A 17932-nucleotide genomic window follows, 5' to 3' on the forward strand; every position below is an offset into this window, starting at 1 on the left:
ATCACTGGATCGTGTGAGCCTAGAGTAGCGTTTCCCAAAGAGAGAGATTCATGTCACTGGAAGTGTGCAAGGTGATTTTATGTATATATTTTGATGTGTGTTAGAAAAAATATAATCAGCATGTCAAACTCTTAAACAAGACTGCTTTAAAAAGGTGAGTTAGTTTTATATTAGGATAAAATATAGCCAGCATGCCAGGCCCTTATGACTAAGATTTTAAAAAGACAAGTTGGGTAAAATATTTATTAGGTGTTTATCATGTGCCAGGCACTATTCTAAGTGTTTTTAAAGTATTACTCATTTAATTTAATCCCCCTAGAACTCTCTGAGATACATACTTTTCGTAATTCCAAGTTGCTTTTTTTTTAGCAGATGAGAAAACTGAGGCACAGAGAAGTTGAGTAACTTGCTTAAGTTCACACAGCTAGTAACAGGTAGAATCAGAATTTGAACCCAAGCAGTAGTCTGGCTCCAGAGCCAGTGCTCCTAACCACTTAACCTCACCATACAGCAACTATGGTAATAATAGGTGATATATGCCAGGCATTATATGAAAGGCTTTGTATTATCTCATTTAATTCTCACTATAACCCTTCAAGGTAAGTGCTTCAGGGCATGTCCAATACTCTGAAAAATGAAGTTCAGAGAGGTTAACTAACTTGCTCAAGGTTACACAGTTAGGATGTTGTGGAGTCAGTATAGATCTATCAAATTTATGTAGGAACTTAGACGCAAGTGAGGTTAATTCTTACTACAGGGTTTAGGGAGGCACTTGAAAAGGGCCTTAATGAATTGGTGAGATTTGGGCAGGTCAGGGTAACCCATCTCTGTCCTACACAACTTCCTGAGCTTTCCTCATTGCTTACCAGGACTTGCCTATCTACGTGTCTATCTCTCATCCTAGGCCTTGAAAGCAGCCGGAGTTATGTCTAATTTGTTTCATTATCCAAAGCACCTAGCACAGGGTAGATATTCATTCATTCATACATTTATTCACTTATTCATTGAAAAATATTTATTGAGTAAATACTCTGAGTCAGGTTCTGTCTTAGGACTTGGGATGTAACGGTGAACAAAACAGTTATGATCCTTACTGTCATGGAACTAATGGGGAAAGAGACATAAATAATTATACAGATAAATATATAATTAAAAATTGTGTAAATGGGTGAATTGTGTGGTATGTAAGTTATATCACAATAAAACTGTTAAGAATTATGATAAGTTCTGCATGAGTTAGGACTCTTGTTATGGCAAGTGATAAGATCACAAATCAAACTAGCTTTAATTTAAAAAATGGAATTTATTAGCTCATAGCTGGGAAGTCCACTAGACCCAGGACTCAGTTGCACTCTCCATTTCTCAGCTTTGCTTATCCCTCAGCCTCCTTCTGTAGCCAGACTCTGCGTGGGGAATAAGATGGATGATGGCAGCTCCAGATATATATTGTTCCAACTCCTGCAAAAGGGCATCTTCTCCCTTCCAACTACCATATGTCAATCTCAGGGAAGACTGTGATTGGCCCCCTGTGAGTCACATGCCTGTCCCAGTAGCTAGGGGAGGCAAGTATTGTAACCTATAGTCCCACCACAACTGTTTACAATAGTGGTTCCCTAAAGGAGGGAAAGGTGGGCAGATAAGTTTCATAAGTCCACCACAAGTGCTATGAAGAAAGTGAAAAAGAGAGACCTAATTTTAGACTGGAGATCAAGCTCTTCTGAGAAAGTAACACTTACGCTGAGAACTAAAGGATGAGAAAAAGTTAGCCAGGCAAAGAATTGGGGAGGGGGAGGGGAGTGTTCGACATCAAGAATATCCTAATGTGGGTTGGAGCGTGGAACACTCATGAGACTGAAAGAAGGCCTTGTCGCAGGGACTAAATAACCAAGGGGAGGCTAGTGTGAGATGAAGGTGGAGAGGGAGGCAGGGGCCAGATCATGCAGGATCCTGCAGACCATTTTGCAAGAATGTGATCAGATCTGGGAACAGTGAGGGACAATGCTCAGCCTTCCTCATCCCACCCCCTAACCACCACCTCCGCCCCGCAGTCCTATCCCTCTGCTATGCCAGCTATTAAGTAAGTTTCAGTGCTCTGCTTGCCACTGCAGTGGTGCCATTCCTGCTCTATGGGATTCCTCTTCAGGACTCTCTTTTTTTTTTAGCTTTTCTCAGCTCACTCAGCCAAGACTATTGATATGGCCAGACTATTGATACAGCATTTATTCAAGCTATGAGTAGCAACAGGTCTTCTATATCCTCAAAGTGTCTGGGACGTAGGTGAGGCAGTAAAGAGGCTGAGGCATGTGGGTCTTCGGGAGGATGGAGGAGTTTCAGGGACTTCTATTCCAGGAAGCATTTTAGGGCCTCTGCCTCCCTGTGCCCCTCAGAAAGGGGCTTCTTATTCCCTTCCCTGGATCTGACTGGGAATGGAAGTAAAAGAGAAATGCACTTCTGCCTACAAAGGCAGGAGACACCACCCATTGAGAATGTGGTATTGAAACACACACACACGTGCATTCCAGCAAAGTGTAGTGGGAAGAGCAGCAGACTGGGAGTTAGGAGACTGAGGGTTTCATCCTGCTTCTGCCACTCGTTTACTCTGTGACCTTGAGCACCTTGTTTCCTGATTCTGGATCTCAATTTGCCCCTCTGGAAAACAAGGGATTTGGATTAGTTGAGTGGGAAGGTCTGTTTGGCGCTATCCCTCTTTGATTCCATGATTTCAATTCACACAATTTTCCACTTATCACTCAGACCCTGCAGACCCTTATACACTGCCTTGCTTGTTGTAGATGCTCCATAAATGTTTTTTGGATTGGGATGAACAATTGAAACCTTACATCACTGAGCCTGGTTGCAGAGAGACAAAGACCTAGTTGGCATTGATAATAACTAACTTGGGTGCAGTGACTTAGAGTTCACAGTGTACTTTCACAGCAATTCTCTTGTGACCTCACTTTCCCTCCTAGCCTGGAAGGTGGCATTATCATCGGCTCCATTATACTAATGAAGAAGCTGAGTCCAGACCACTTGTATTTTCTTATACGCAGTGTGCTTGTGCCACACTTCTGTGTGTTTATTTTTTCACTTAAAGATTATATATCTTTTCTAAGCCATACAGGAAGTAGGTGGCAGGCCCAGTACTCAAATTCAGCCCTTAGACTCAAAATTCTAATGCTCCCAGTATATCATCCAATGGTGTTTTCCCAAAAGGCTTCCACAGTTTCTCTTCAAATTTTGACCCTCAGTCACAATGTTAGTGAGACTTCTTTAGATTATATGTGGTAACACATAACCTGAGTCAGGAGCTTAGATAATAAAGGTTTATTTCTCACTCACATTACATGCCAGCTGCAAGTCATCTGCAACTCTGTCCCATCTGTCGTCTCACTCTGGGATCCAGTCTGGGATGGCTAAACCACACAAAGGCTCTTAAAGCTTCTGTTGGGACTTGGAACGCCCACATCCATTGGCCAAAGCAAGTCACATGATCAGATCAGATGTCGATGGATGGGGGATATATTCCTCCCACAAGGAGGGACTGTAAACCACTGGGCATGGATGGGGATGTAAAATCCTCTAAAGGGAGGGCAGTGAATAATCTGCCACAGTCACTGAACACGTGGACCCTGAGGACACAGAGGTGAATGGGTTCCCTGCCCTCAAGATGCTCATTGAGCAAGGAAACAAAATAGTAGAGAGATAATTTCAACATCTTTTGAGTAGATGGCTGTGCCAGTCCTTAGCCTATTTGTTATCATTCTTTACCCTTCTCTTGCTCTCTCTCTCTCCTGCAATCCCCCCTGGGAGGTTGACCTTTGCAGGCTGTGTTTCCCAGGCTCCTGTGACAGTGGCTTCCAGCTGGGATTAGCCAAGGAGAGACACTGGCAAATGATTAGAGATGGGGAGAGGAACGATCCTGCGTATTCCCACACCCCACCCCTCTGCCTTGGCTGGCTCCTCCAGCAGAGGCTGCTCCACTTCTCTGACTCCCTGGTTCTAGCTTCCTTTAGCTCCAGTATTAGTTTTTTTGCTATTGATAATCTCTGGGTCTCCTCACTATTCTATTTGTCCTCTCAGTTCTCCCATCACCTTTATAACCAATTGCCACTAGTTTAAATGTTAAGAATTGTTCCCATTTTCTGGTCGGAATCTGACTGAAATGATTGTGTGAGATGCCATGGGAGTACAGGGGAAAGGTACATGTGTGTTCTGAGTGGTGGAGATGAGGTGAGAGGAGAAAGGGAAGGCTCTCTGGAATCAGTGATTGCACAGAGGGGTAATGAAGATGGTTAGAAGTAGGAGCTGGAGAATCATAGCATGAGCAAAGGCCCAAATGAGAAAGTATTGTTTCTAGAGCAGAATGTGAGCCAGAAAGATGAGGCTGGAGAAGCAGACAGAGGCCAAGCCAAGTAAGTTATTGGTCTTAGGCCAATGAGGCTGGATATTGCATTAATTAGAGCTCTTTCAGGTCCAGTAACTCAAATCCAAGTCAAAATAGCTCAAGTTAGGGGCCGGCCCAGTGGTGCAAGCGGTTAAGTGCGCGCGTTCCACTGTGGTGGCAGCCCAGGGTTCACCAGTTCAGATCCTGGGCGCGCACCAACACACCGCTTGGCAAGCCATGCTGTGGCGGCGTCCCATATAAAGTGGAGAAAGATGGGCATGGATGTTAGCCCAGGGCCAGTCTTCCTCAGAAAAAAAAAAAAAGAAAAAAAAAAGAGGATTGGCAGATGTTAGCACAGGGCTGATCTTCCTCAAAAAAAAAAAAATAGCTCAAATTATAAGGACAGGGGCACAGCTAAAGCAAAATGGAAGAGAAGGCTGCTGGAGATGAGATGGTCAAGAAATTAAGAGGCCAGGGTGTTAGACGGATTGTCCATATGAAACCCAAAGTTCCTGAGAATGAGAACAAGCATAGACGGAAAGGAAGACAGGGAGTCCCTTGCTAAAATCATCAGTGACCAGAAGGGCATGAGTTGAAGATTGATACATGATGGAGATGAGGAGATATCAGAGCAGGATGAAGGAGGTATTTGAACACAAAGGTGGAGGAGAAATGTTTTGGGGCAGTGTCAGGATGAAGAGAGGCGAGTTTAGCTGGTTGCAAGTTTCTGAATAGAATTTTGAGGTCAAATTCAGAAGCAGGCAGTGTGGACATAGTCTGTGGGTCCACGATAGCTGCCTTTGGACAGGATAGGTAAACACGATCACTTTAGGGGGTGCAGATCATCTCAGATTCAGTTAAGAATTGGGCTCCATTAAAGACAGCATAAATCTCATTGTTCTGAAGCTAACTCGAGAGAGGAAAGGACTAGGGGTTAGTCTGATTAATTGGTTGTCATCTTGACCTCACTAGATTCTCAGCTCCTGAGAATCCTTACTAATGAACCTGAGGAAAAGGCTACCTTCTGGGCCTACTAATGAAGAGCCTTCCAGGAATCTGACAGTAATTGGGTGGGGATGCATCTGCTGCAGAAGAGACCCATGAGCTGGTTACTTGAATCAGAGTTACATTTCCTTGGCATGACATGTGAACTCTGCATGTTTGACCACCTACTGCCTCATCTCTCACCATTTTGAGCTTTCTGCTGTAATGATAGCAAACTGCTATGGTCATTCTAACATTACTAAGGCTGTTTTTTGCCCCATTATCATGCTATTTCCCTGCATAGTGTGCTACACATGCATTTGCTCACACATACACTCACAATTACATGTCTTTATCTAGCTGATATCTGCTTAGGAATCAGCTTCTCCAAGAAGCCTTCCCTGGACCCCATGCTCATTTAGATGCCTCCTTTGTGTCCTGAAAATCCCCTGGCTTCCCACCATTCCAGCATTTATCACTATAATATTGTCACTGTGTCTATCTCCCACACTAGACTAGGAGCTCCTCAAGAGTGGGAACTGTGTCTGATTCACCTCAGTGTCCCCAGTGCCCAGCACAGGGTCTGCCATGCTTGTTCAGCTGCGCTCTCATGACCCACACTGTCTACCTCCCCTCAACCACACCCTCTGTGCTCATTCCCACCTACTTCATTCATCTATTCATTCAACCAACACTCACCAAGCACCTACTCCTCCAGCTGGTGCTGGAGCTCAGGTGAATGACATGGTCCCTGCTCAGGGAGCTCCTTGTCAAATGGACTTCTACCATGCAGGTTAACACATGCTATGACAGAGGGAAGCACAGAGGAGAATGAAGAGGCCATATTTTAGCTGAGTCCTGAAGAATGAGAGGTTAGTTAGGTGAAGAGTTTTGCTCAATTCTGGCCTTAAAGTCTCCCATCCCCACTAACTTCTGGAAGCTTCCTCTCCTTTTTCTCCCCTGTCACTCTCTCCTTGCACCACATTCTTGCACAGCCTCTGGTTTGCTCTACCTAGGTTAGAAATATTATAGTGTTTTCTGCCACTGTTCCAACTGAGAGCAAGACAAGAGGGCATAAAGGATAGAGCCCTGGCTCATGACCCATCTCTGAGCCTTGGTTTCCCTATCTGTAAATTACAAGTATAACCCTTGCCTCGCCCTACTGCCCTCATAAGTTTGTTTTAAAATTGGTATTGTGAACTAATAAGGGTGATGCACATGTGAAGGTTAATACTCTGATTAGTGTGTCTTTTCTCCACAACTAGATTTGGTCTCTCTTTGTCCCTTGCACTCAACACAAGACCTGGCACAAAGTCAATATTCAATAAAGACCTGATTGACCCCGAATGATGAAGAAAAAGAGGGTTTACCCAGAGGTCATGGGAGATGATCCAGGAGCAAGGAAGCTGGGACTAAAGTGGTCTGGGAACATAAGGGAAAGGGACTTGCTATGTGTTCCACATGCCAATCACTTCACATAATTTTGTGCATTTAATTCTCATTATCACCCTATGAGGTAGGTAATATTCACCCCATTCTACAGATGAGGCAACAGAGGCTGAAAGAAATTAGGCAACTCGCCTAAGGTCACACAGCTAGTAACTGACAGAGGCTTTATTCACATCCAGGGTGTATGGCTCCTGTGCCTCTACCCAAATCATCAGAAGGGATTTGTGCCCCTGGCCTTGATCTGTGTCCTCATCTTCATCCAAACTGATAGTTTAAGCCTATTTACTTGTTTACCTGTTTGCCCCTTTCCTAGGCAAGCAACACACTCCCCCCACCTCCCCAAACACTGTCACTCGTGATAGTGAGTCAAAGGCCAGAGTCAATTTTTATGATATTCATTAAGGAAAAGCTACATGCTGGAGGGTCTCTGAAGCCGAGTAGGTTTCTAAGGCCTGAGGATAAAGAGCCAGCAACTTCCTCCTTCTTCATCCGATGTCTGCAATTAGTGGGCACTTCTCAGCTTGCCTTTCTCAGGTTGGGAAATGGGCCACAGGAGAGGCTGTCAACTGGAGGTGGGCTGACAGGAGCTGTGAGTGCCTTCAAGCTCGGAAGGCCAGGGGAAGAGGAGCCTTGTTTGTACCTGGGGGCTTCAGCCCTCTCTGTGGACGGTGGGATAAGAGGGGGAAGGAGGGAGGAGGACGGAGACCCCTTTGTGGGAGAAGATGCTAAAAGGAGGTGAGAGGAGCAAGATGAAAGAAGAAGAGCAGAAAGAAACTGTCATTCTAACAGGCAACTTTTGTACAGCAATTTATCCATCGTCTCACTCAATCCTCCCAGCTGCTCTCAGCAGGAAGACACTTGTTATTCCTACTTGACAAACGAGGAGTCTGAGACTTAGAGGGGTTAAGTGATTCAGAAAGGCAAAGTGACTTGCCCAGATTCAGATACTGTGGTGGTAGTCAGATAAAAGCAAAGGAGGTCAAAGAGACTTATAAAGGCAGAAAAAGATATGATCAGGGAATCAAAAAGGAAAGAGAAAGGGAGAAAGAGAAAGAAAGGGGAGGCAGGCTGAGTATGGCTTTAGAGCCAGCCAAACCCAGACCTAAACCCAATTCCCACTGATACAGCTATGTGACCTCACGCAAGGTATGTAATCTCTTGGAGCCTTCATTTTCTCATTTATAAATTGAGATAATTATATTTGCCCAACAGGCTTTGGGGGGATTAAGTAAGATGAGACTTGTAAAGCTCCTAGCATAGCATCTGGCGTATAGTAGGTGTTTGACAAATATGAGGGATCCCAAGCAGAGTGTGAGGAATATAAGGGAAAAAGAAGGAGCTAAAATGAAAAAAAAGGGAAGAGAGAAGCTTTGGAGAAGAAGTAAAGATGGGTTCAGAAGGAAGAGAAAGAGGAAGGTGGATGGACAAAAGAGGAGGGAGCAGGCTGGGGGGGGATGTGACGGAGAAGGCAGCTTATGCTTCTAAGGGCTGCCACCAACCTGGCCAAGATTCCTCAGTTGGGAAGCAGCCACTTTGTCTGAATCAGGAGGGCGTTTCTTGTGTCTCCTGGGACAACCAAGTTCTGTTCGTTGTCACAGAAAGTGTCATTAAGGATCTCAAGGTCCAGAACAGACAAGAATGTCTCATCCTTCAGGTACAGTTTCCCCTGGGCCTTTTGTTGGGTTTGTGTGGTGGGGGGGAGATACAGGGGAATTCCAGGGGAATTCAGGGTGGAGGAACCCCACTGAGTGGAGATAAGCCTGTGTGTCTATGGGTAGAAAGAGCAAATGAAGCTTTGCTTATTTATTGTGGATCTTGAGGTCCCTCCCAGAGCTGAGACTAGAGCTGGCCAGGCTGGGGTGAGTGGGAGGCAGGGGAAAGAGGAGGAAATGCTCTGGTCAAAAAGGCCAAAGCCTGGGCTTCTCATACTGGTGCCTCTACTTATCTTGGGCAAGTCAGCTTACCTCTCTAAGCCACAGTGTCTGCACTGGTGAAATGGAAAGGGTCTGCCTGGACACTCCTTCCCCTAGGGCTGACATAAGGATCAAATGAGATAATGGGTATGATAAATGCTTTGGAAACTGTGAAGTGCTGTGCACACATATTGAAGTATTTGCTCTTCCAGAAAACACGTAATGACCCCACACACACATGTCAGGCACAGGGCTGTACACTTTACATGCATTATCGTGTTTAATCCTTGAAATAATTCTATGAGATAGGTAAAATTATCCCTATTTATAAACCAGGGAATTGATTCATAAAGAGAATAGATGGCTTGCCAGGGGTTACACAGCTGATCAATGGTAGAGCCAGGATCTGACTTTAAAACCAGTGTAGGTAATCCCTGTCCTGTACCGTCTCCTTGGAACAGAATCCTCTGCCCACGGAATTAGGCCTCCTTGCTTCACTCCTGAGCACTGGCTGTATTAATCCAGAGTGTTCTGGCCAGGAGGCATAAAAGGGAAGGGAAAAATTCTTACCTGTGTCTCTTTTCTCTCCTCAGGGTTTGACTTCTTTGAAGCTAGTGCCAAGGAGAACATCAGCGTGAGGCAGGCCTTTGAGCGCCTGGTGGATGCCATTTGCGACAAGATGTCTGATTCGCTGGACACGGACCCCTCCATGCTGGGCGCCTCCAAGAACACTCGTCTCTCTGACACCCCACCGCTGCTGCAGCAGAACTGCTCGTGCTAGGCAAGGCCTACCCTCCTGATCGCCCCTCATTGTGGCCCCACACCCTCTCTGCCTCCTCAGTTACACTCTGTCCACTCCCAGCCCCAAGCAAGCTGAGTTGCTGCTGCTCTTTGCCTGCAGCAGAGGTGGAAGCATGCCCTGGGAGTTCTCTGCAGATGGCCCCACTTACAGACACTTAGCACTAGACTAACAGCCAGGTCACAGATGGGTGGAGATTTGCTTTACAAAAGAACACTCCATTTTACAAAGGGGATATACTACAGGGACTTGGAAAGTGAGTCTCTTTTCTGCCTTTATAATAAGGTTTCCTCCATTTACCAAAATTTGACACACACTTTTCAGGGCCTGGCCAACTGTGTAAAGTGAGGCCCACTGGCACAGCTAACCCTATTGAAGAAAACCTCCCCATACACAACATGCTTGTTTCCTATCAGGCTCCCTGTGGGGCTTCCTTCCACCACAAGTCAAGCTTTGGCCCTCAAAGCCCTATGCCTGTTACCACAGATCCCCACAGGGCCTGGGCAGTTGCTGTGGTGACAGGCCAGAGCTAATCTCCAGAGAGCTCAGCCTCTCTAATGATGCTGAAGGAGCAAAGGCTGAATCAGAAACACACAAAAGAAAGAGATTATCTCTTGCCAAACGTCAAAGGTTCCTGCTACATGAAAGAGCAAGTGAGTGAACTCAAGAAAGACGAAGAGAAAGAAAAAGAGAAACACAGGCAAGATAAAGAAACAGGTCCTGAATTTCTGATTTTGCTGCTATCCAGCTGGTTCTTAACTGTGGGAACTCCATAAAGTTGGTCATTGGTTCTTAGACTCCCAGAATCTGAAAAATTTAGAGTTGATGGGATCCCAAATTTTACCTAGTCTGACTAGTCAATTCCAATCTTCCTATCTCTGACAAGTGGCTGTCAGGCCTCACAACCAAATCTTTCTTCTAAAGCACACCTTCTAGGCAAGGATGGGAGATCATTGTCCACACCATCTTTGGGCAGCTCTCATAATCAGAAGGTTTTCCTTGCTTTAAGCTGAAACCTGCCTGCTGGAAATTCTTCTTCCTCTTTCCACCCCATTTGTACCAGCTCTGTTGTCGGAAACCTCACAGTCTCTGCTCCCTCTGCCCCGTGACATGCTTAGATGATTTGAGAACAGAAATCATGACTCCTGGGATCTGCCCTTTCTCTAAGTCAAAAAGTTCTAATTCCATCTGCCATTCTTCCCAGGGCCTTCCCCCATCCTACTCTTTCCTCCAACCCATCTTTCAATCACTCCTGAGTAGTCCAACTGGGAAACATGATTCAAAGCAGAATAAATCTAAGGGGGCATGACCCTGAAAAAATTGGGAAAACTGAACTCAGAGGTCCCATCCCAGCCTCACTCTCCTGGGAGTGAAACCTTAGTTTCTACCAAAGAGCAGGTGTGAAACCACTCCTGGTGGAAGCCACTTAATTAAACGCCTGGAGTAAAAAGCAAAAACAAAAAACAAAAAACTCTCTGATGTCAGAAACAAACTAAATGGATTAGCTCATGATTCTAGCTTGTTTGGACACCACACATGTTTGGTTTTTAGCTGACATGATGACATGGCAGTGGCAATGATTCCTAAAAATCTTTCCTCCCAGCCCTGGCCTGAATCCCCAGCCTCCCTCTGCACTAACATGGAGGAGGGAGGAGAGTCTTTTCCAAGTTTTCCCTCCATTTCAAATGCAGCTCATTGTCCTAGGAAAGTGCATTAACTAGCAAGAGGGCCAATGACTGCATAAAAGGACCCTCCAGAGTCAGCCCCATGGAGATGTTGCTTTCTTTGATGCAGTGCAGAGGACAGAGCTTTGACTTGGAATCAGGAGACCCAGACTCTGCCCTTAAATCAAGTGTGACTCTGGACCAGTTATTCCCCATCTCTGAGTCTTGATTTCCTATCTATAAAATGAGGGGGGTTATTTGGGTAATCTTTAAGGTCCCTTCTGGCACAAATAACGCTGCATTTTGCGATTCTTTTTTACACCTTCATCATTTCAGTTGATCTGCAAAATAAACCTGAAAGATGAGGATTATCACCCCAATGTCATTGTAGCCAACACTGATGTCATGCTTATTCAGTACTAGGCATTGTTCCAAGCACTTTACGTGTATTAACTCATTTATCTTTTCGACACCTTTATGAGAGAAGCACTGTAATCAGCCTCGTTTAAAGAGGAGCAAACCAAGGAACAGAGAGGTCCTCTAGCTTGGCTAAGGTCACATAATGATAAATGGGAGAGCTGAGGTTTAAACTCAGGCAGTCGGCTCTGAGGTCTGTGCTCTTCACCACATTCTATACTACATTTCTTATAGATAAACTGTGATCTGAAGAGGTTAAGAGACTTGGCCAAGATCACACAGCTAGCAAGTGGTGGAGCCACGTTAGGATTTAATCCCAAGGCCATCAGATGCCAAGTCCACTGGAGAAAAGACATGTCTCTAATCTGTTGACAAATTGCTCAACTATTCAGGCTAATCTGAGGTGATGAATGTCTAATGCTTCTGGAAAGGAGTCAGTCTCTGAGGCAACCAGGTCCCATGGGCCTGAGCAAAAAATTCCCATTGTTTCTCAGGCCCAAGTTCTGGCTTTCCCTGTCTCTGCCTCTGTCAGACAATGCTTATCTAGCTCTCGAGCAGTGCTTTGAGCAGCCTTCCTGCTCCAGCAATGGCGAAGTTTGGGGGAGCAACTTGATTAACTCCTGACCTGGAAGCATGAGGTCCCTTCACAGGGCAGTGGTTCTGGATGTGCTTTTTACACTATAGTCCCATAAAATCCCATACAAGTCAGAGATAATTGCTATTTTTCTGAGCAGTAACATCCATCTACCCTCATAGTAGGATTTCAGACTGAGGTCTTCATGATCCCTGGATAGTTAGTACATAAATCAAATAATCTTTTCTCTCCTACTGATTATCCAGGCAAAGATTGAAATTTTTACTTAAAAACTGTCAAATTCTTTAAAACTCAGGAGCCAGTTCAAGGGAGCAAGGATTTTCACAGCAGATGGAATCAGGAGCTAAATGTAAGAGTGGCAAACTCTTCTGCTGGGCAACAGACAAACAGACCTGCTTGTTAGATGGCAGTTCCCCAGCCCTGCTCTGTGACCTCGTTTCTGCCGAGTGTGGAAGGCAGCCGCTTCTAGCTGATTGCAATGCAATGTTCATCAATCACGGTAATAGTGCAATTAGACAGCAAGGTTCAAGCTGATAATGTGTGTTAGTGGCAACTTGTCCCAGTTTTCATCTTGCTTAACAATCCAAATAAAAGAAGATTAAAAAACTCTTAACCTCTAAAGAGGCAGAAGTAGGCCAAAAGGGTAATACAGTATTGTAGCTATTTATAGAATCTGTTTTAAATGCGTGTGTATCTGTAAATACAGAGTGATTTGTGACTTATTGTCTCCTCAGTCTGTAGCATTATTAACTTCTAGGAGCAGCAATGGGGTAGAATGTACTGAACATGGTCACAGACTCATCAAATATTAGATATGGAAGGGAGCATAGAGAAAATCTTGTCCAGGCTCTTCGTTTTGCAAAAAGGAAGGTTGAGGTCCAGGGAGGGAGAGCAAATTTCCTTAAGGTGACCCTGAGAGCCAGGGCCGTTTGTGATGGAGCCAGAACTAGGTTGGATCACCTCTAAGAAGAAATTCACCTGTTCTGTATCTACTATGGGCCTGGCACTATTAAATATTCAATAAATATAAATGAAAACAAGTGATCTCTGCTTGCCAGTTACCTGTAGTCTAATGGAGGTGTGTTTCTAAGATATTATTATCCCAATCTGGCAGGGAAAAGTTTGCCTTGGAAAAGTTAACATGCCTAAGTCACCCACTAGGATCATTTGAACCCACCTGTGTCTGACTCATGCTCTTTCAATTTTCCTCTTCATATTTTTTCTCAGATGAAGGGTATGTAGGATGGTGGTAGTGAGAGACTCCCAAGGATTCTCAGAGTTAATTAAATAACCTCAGTTGGGACATTGGTTTCACAATTCCTTTGTGACTGCAGCCTTGTAACGTCCACAGAATTATATGAACATCCTCCAGACTTGACTCTCCCACTCACATCACCTGCTCCTGCCGCAAAGCTCCTTGCTTGGGTATCAAGTTTCCTGGAGTGTCTTAAGGAATGTTTGTTTGAGTTTGTTTGCCAACAGTTTAAGATAAGGGGAACTAATTACAGCAACCAGTGTCCTGGAATCTCATCAATTTCAGATTCCCCATCCCAAACCTACACCTGATTACCTGCCACAGCTGGAGAATCCAGCGGCAGCCTGTGACTGGGAGATACAAATAGTAAGTGATGTTTTGAAGTCCTGGATCCCTTATATGAATAGGCAAAACTCAAATTTATTCATCATTCAACAAAGTGGTGTCTAGTATGTGCCAGGACACAATCAGCGGCAAATCAGACACAGACCTTGCCTTCATAAAGTTTATAGTCTAGTAGCTTGTGATTTAGTCTAGACATTGTAATCACCCAAATATAATTACAAAGTGCTCTGAAGGAAATGTACATCATTCTATGAGAACACATAACTGAGAAATCTGAGTCACCTTTGTGGAGCTGTTTCAGGCCCTAGGAAGACTCCACTGCCCACTAATAACTTCACTACCCAGTGGCCATTGCTTCACATTCCTGAATTAAGCTTTCATCTTTTAGTTCAAACCTTTGATGGCTGATCAAACACAAATCTTCCCAAAAAAGTAAGGGTGAGAGAAAGAATATCTGTACCTGTGAAACATCTTTAGACTGCCTGGTTCAGAGTTAATTGTTGTCCTCTGAGGGACATAACAAACCACTCCCAAACTTAGTGACTTAAAGCCACAAACATTGTTTTTCATGATTCTGTGGGTTGGGTAGATGGTTCTTCTGGCTGAGGCTGGGTAGTTTAGAATGGCTTCACTCACGTGTCTGGGGCCCAGCTGAGATGACTGGGGTAGTTGAGGCCTCTCTCCATGTGGTCTCATCCTCCAGAAGTCTTCCCAGACTTATTCACGTGGTGGTGAAAGTTTTCCCAGCAGCAAGAGAGGGCAAGCTCCAACGCAGAAGCACTTTTCAAGCTTCTGTTTGCATCATGTTTGCTAATGTCCCATTGACTAAGGCAAGTCACATGGCCATGCCCAATTTTAAGGGGTGGAGAAATAGATGCTATCTCTTGATGGGAGGAACTGCAAAATATTGTGGCCATTTTTTCAATCTACCAAAGGAAATCAGCCCTAAGTCATCTGAAACTAAGTCTGGTAAATTTCCCTGTGTCTCAAAACCTGGCTCTGAAGATATCCCCAAAGACAAATGTCAAAATGTTTTAGAGCAGGGCCGTCTCATCATTTGTCTAGTTGTCCAAAGGGTCTACATTGGAGGAATCAAGATATATCTGGATGGAGAAGTTTTGATGCTTAACAGTCCATTTGGTTACTTCTTAGCTATCCCTTGAGGAATGAGTCTGGCTTTTCATTCCAAGAGATTCACCATAATAATAGTTGTGATTCCCACCTGAAGTTCCTGGCCAGAAGCCCAGCAGAAGGATTCATGTTTGCTAATAAGGATATGTAGAAGAGATAGCTCAAAGAACAGTTGGGTCCTCTGCTCTAGCTATTCTCTTTTCCTTGGAGACTTCATCTACTCTTGAGGCTTTAGATGCCAAGTCTTTGGTAATGACATGCATACACAAGTGCCTACTAGAAATCTCCACGTCTCCAGCTTAACATGTCCACACTGGAACTCTTGATTCTGTCACAAATTATTTCGACTCTAGTCTTCACAGAAACCTAGGTGTCATTCTTAATTTCTTATTTTTTTCTCTTTTTTTAGTGTGCAGCAAGTCCTATGATTCTACTTCTAAAATATATTTCAAGGGCCGGCCCTGTGGCTTGGTGGTTAAGTGCGCGCGCTGCGATGCTGGCGGCCCGGGTTCGGATCCCGGGTGCGCATCGAGGCACCACTTCTCCGTTCATCCTGAGGCCGAGTCCCACATACAGCAACTAGAAGGATGTGCAGCTACGACACACAACTATCCACTGGGGCTTTGGGGGGAAAAAATAAAATAAATAAAATCTTTAAAAAAAAAAATATATATATATATATATATATATCTCAAGTCTGCCCACTTTTCCCCATTTCCATTGCCTTGACCTTGGCCCAAGCCACCATTGTTTTTCCTCTAGGGAGCTACCACAGAGCTCCTAACCAGTTTCCCTACTCCACACTTGCTCCCCTACAGTCCATTCTCCACACAACAGCAATCTTGAAAATATAAATGAATGAACAACTCAGTAACACTGAGGTTTACTTCAATACCACACATGAAAAGAATCCAGAGACTTCCATTGCTATTAATTATTATTTTATTGATTCTGTTTTTAGCCCTGAATCTGCCCCTAACTTGCTGTAGGACCTCTAATAAATAATTTCCTGTAACAGCTAGCTATCACATTTCCCCACGTTTCTTCAGGAAATAGCAACCTCTTCTTTTGTAGTACTACTACTTCCTCATCTAAACCCGGTGATTCTAGTGAAGACTGTTGGTAAAAGGGGCATGTGATCAAGTGGGGACAATCAGGATCCTTCCCTAGGATTTTTTTTTTTAACTGAAGCTATTTTCTTTTGAGTGGCAAATATGTGAGGATGTGTGCTCTAAAACTGTGATGGGTTATCCTCAACCTAGGTGTAGAATGCTAGTCTGTAGTAAGAGAAAACAAGTCCACCATGCAGAGAGAAGCAGAGGCATAAGATGAGAGAGTGTGTCCTGTGGCTTTCCTGACTCTGATTCTGGCTTCTTGAGGTTTGGCTGATCACCTCTCCCTTTGATTCTGCTAGATGCCTCAGTATATGTTTCTAATAAAGCCCCCATTTAGTTTTGCTCATTGGAGTTAGGTTCTTATCACTTGCAACCAAAAATATATTTTTCCCTCTTTGGTTCTCAATTTTCTTACTGCTCCAAAGTGCAGTAATTCTAATTTTTAAACTGAATCTTTCAGAAAATCCTACTTCTGTAGACTTTCTGATCAAGACTTTGTATAATCTGAAACAAAGCCTACTCTTCAGCATTTTCACTTCTTGTACCTGAATGCATGAGGAAGAAGGATTTCACAAGGTGAGAAGCAGTTCTCCAGGAACACTGATGACAGAACAGGCAAAGGTTCCTCTGATTAGGTCATTGGTCCACACAGGGTCTGGCTTCCCAGGTACTCAGAAGCTAGACAAAACATCTAACACCACTGCCGCTATTTCTCTACATCTGTTCCTATTTCTCTGCCAATTCGGCAACACCCACCATCTTGAGAGAACACCATTGATTGGACTGAGTTGTGTGGTATATGCTTTTGCCTGCTTCTTTCCTATCATTTTGAAGTCGTCAAACAGCAAATACCCAAATAGAAAGTCTCTGGGAGACTTGAATAAAAGAGTTTCCTTTGCTTGGTATAAAATCATGTCATAGAAATACTAATGTTGGGCAAAGTAAATCAGCAAGTCCCTGAGGGGTGTGATTAGGATTCCCAGCTCCCTTGAGATTCTAATGCATCTCTTCATGGGGTTTACCAATGGACTGGGATAAAGCTAATAGGCTGTGCAACCTTGGTTAAGTCACTCCCTATTTCTGGGCTTCAGGAGCTAAGATCAGATGGTTTCTGCAGGCTCTCTTGGCACTAATGCTCTGTGATTTTATGCCCATTTTCTGTAAGATCTGCAAGTGGCAAACAGGATTTTGGCAGGAATCCTTTCATTATGAAAGCCTGCTTTTTTCTTGGGTACAATGAAAACAGCCAAGTCTGAGTGATCCCCTCATCACTCAGCCAGGCTTGTGGCCCTGCTTTCTGAGGCTGCCAGAAAGCATCTTAGCAATTAAGTGCATCTGGATGGTCCATGACTGCCTGTCACAGGCCAGAGGTTGCTGAAGGGTAGCAAGAAGAAGAGGAAAAACAAGAATGTCTGAGAATACTGGTTGAGAAGGGAGCACAGACCCATGTGTTTGAGAAGAGAAACCAGGCAGCCATGTTTAAGAGCCAGAAATGTATTCTAATTCAAGAAAGACTTAATTTATAGAGCACTAAGTGTGTGCCAGGCTCAACTGGGCAAGATCTTTCTAAGGACAATCTCTGCCATGCAGCTGGAAGCCTAGAAACTAAAGGGCTGAGAGATTTGCATGCGCAGAACTATCTTCCAATCCCTTCCAACATCAGACCACGGGATGAGGACTGAGAAGGTAATATGGCATGGTTAAGAGCATAGGGCTTGTAGTCTGACCGATCTGGGTTCAATTCTTGGTTCTTCATCACTAACTAGTAGTGTGATTGAGCAAGTTACTCTCAGAGCCTCAATTACTTCACCTGTACACACAAAAATAATATTTACCTCAAGAGGTTGTTGAGAAGAATAAATGTGAGAATGGGTGTAAAGA

General features: G+C 44.3%; 1 protein-coding gene across 2 annotated transcripts in view; it reads left to right on the top strand.

Moving 5' to 3' along the window:
• Nucleotides 1–15601, top strand: part of RAB3B (RAB3B, member RAS oncogene family) — a 62814-nt gene extending 47213 nt beyond the window's left edge. Inside the window, exons 5-6 of one of the 2 annotated variants that reach the window (XM_087445948.1) lie at nt 9324–9511; nt 15346–15601. In XM_087445948.1, coding sequence (XP_087302074.1) covers nt 9324–9511 — 188 coding nt within the window. In that variant the 3' untranslated portion in view covers nt 15346–15601. Of the gene's footprint in view, nt 1–9323; nt 12929–15345 lie in introns of those variants that run through there. The other variant, XM_004438548.3, reaches the window with a different exon arrangement.
• The last annotated feature ends 2331 nt before the right edge of the window (nt 15602–17932 follow it).

This window comes from Ceratotherium simum, chromosome 22 (assembly GCF_057802395.1).
Source record: "Ceratotherium simum simum isolate JZ-2026a chromosome 22, ASM5780239v1, whole genome shotgun sequence".
Classification (NCBI taxonomy): domain Eukaryota; kingdom Metazoa; phylum Chordata; class Mammalia; order Perissodactyla; family Rhinocerotidae; genus Ceratotherium; species Ceratotherium simum.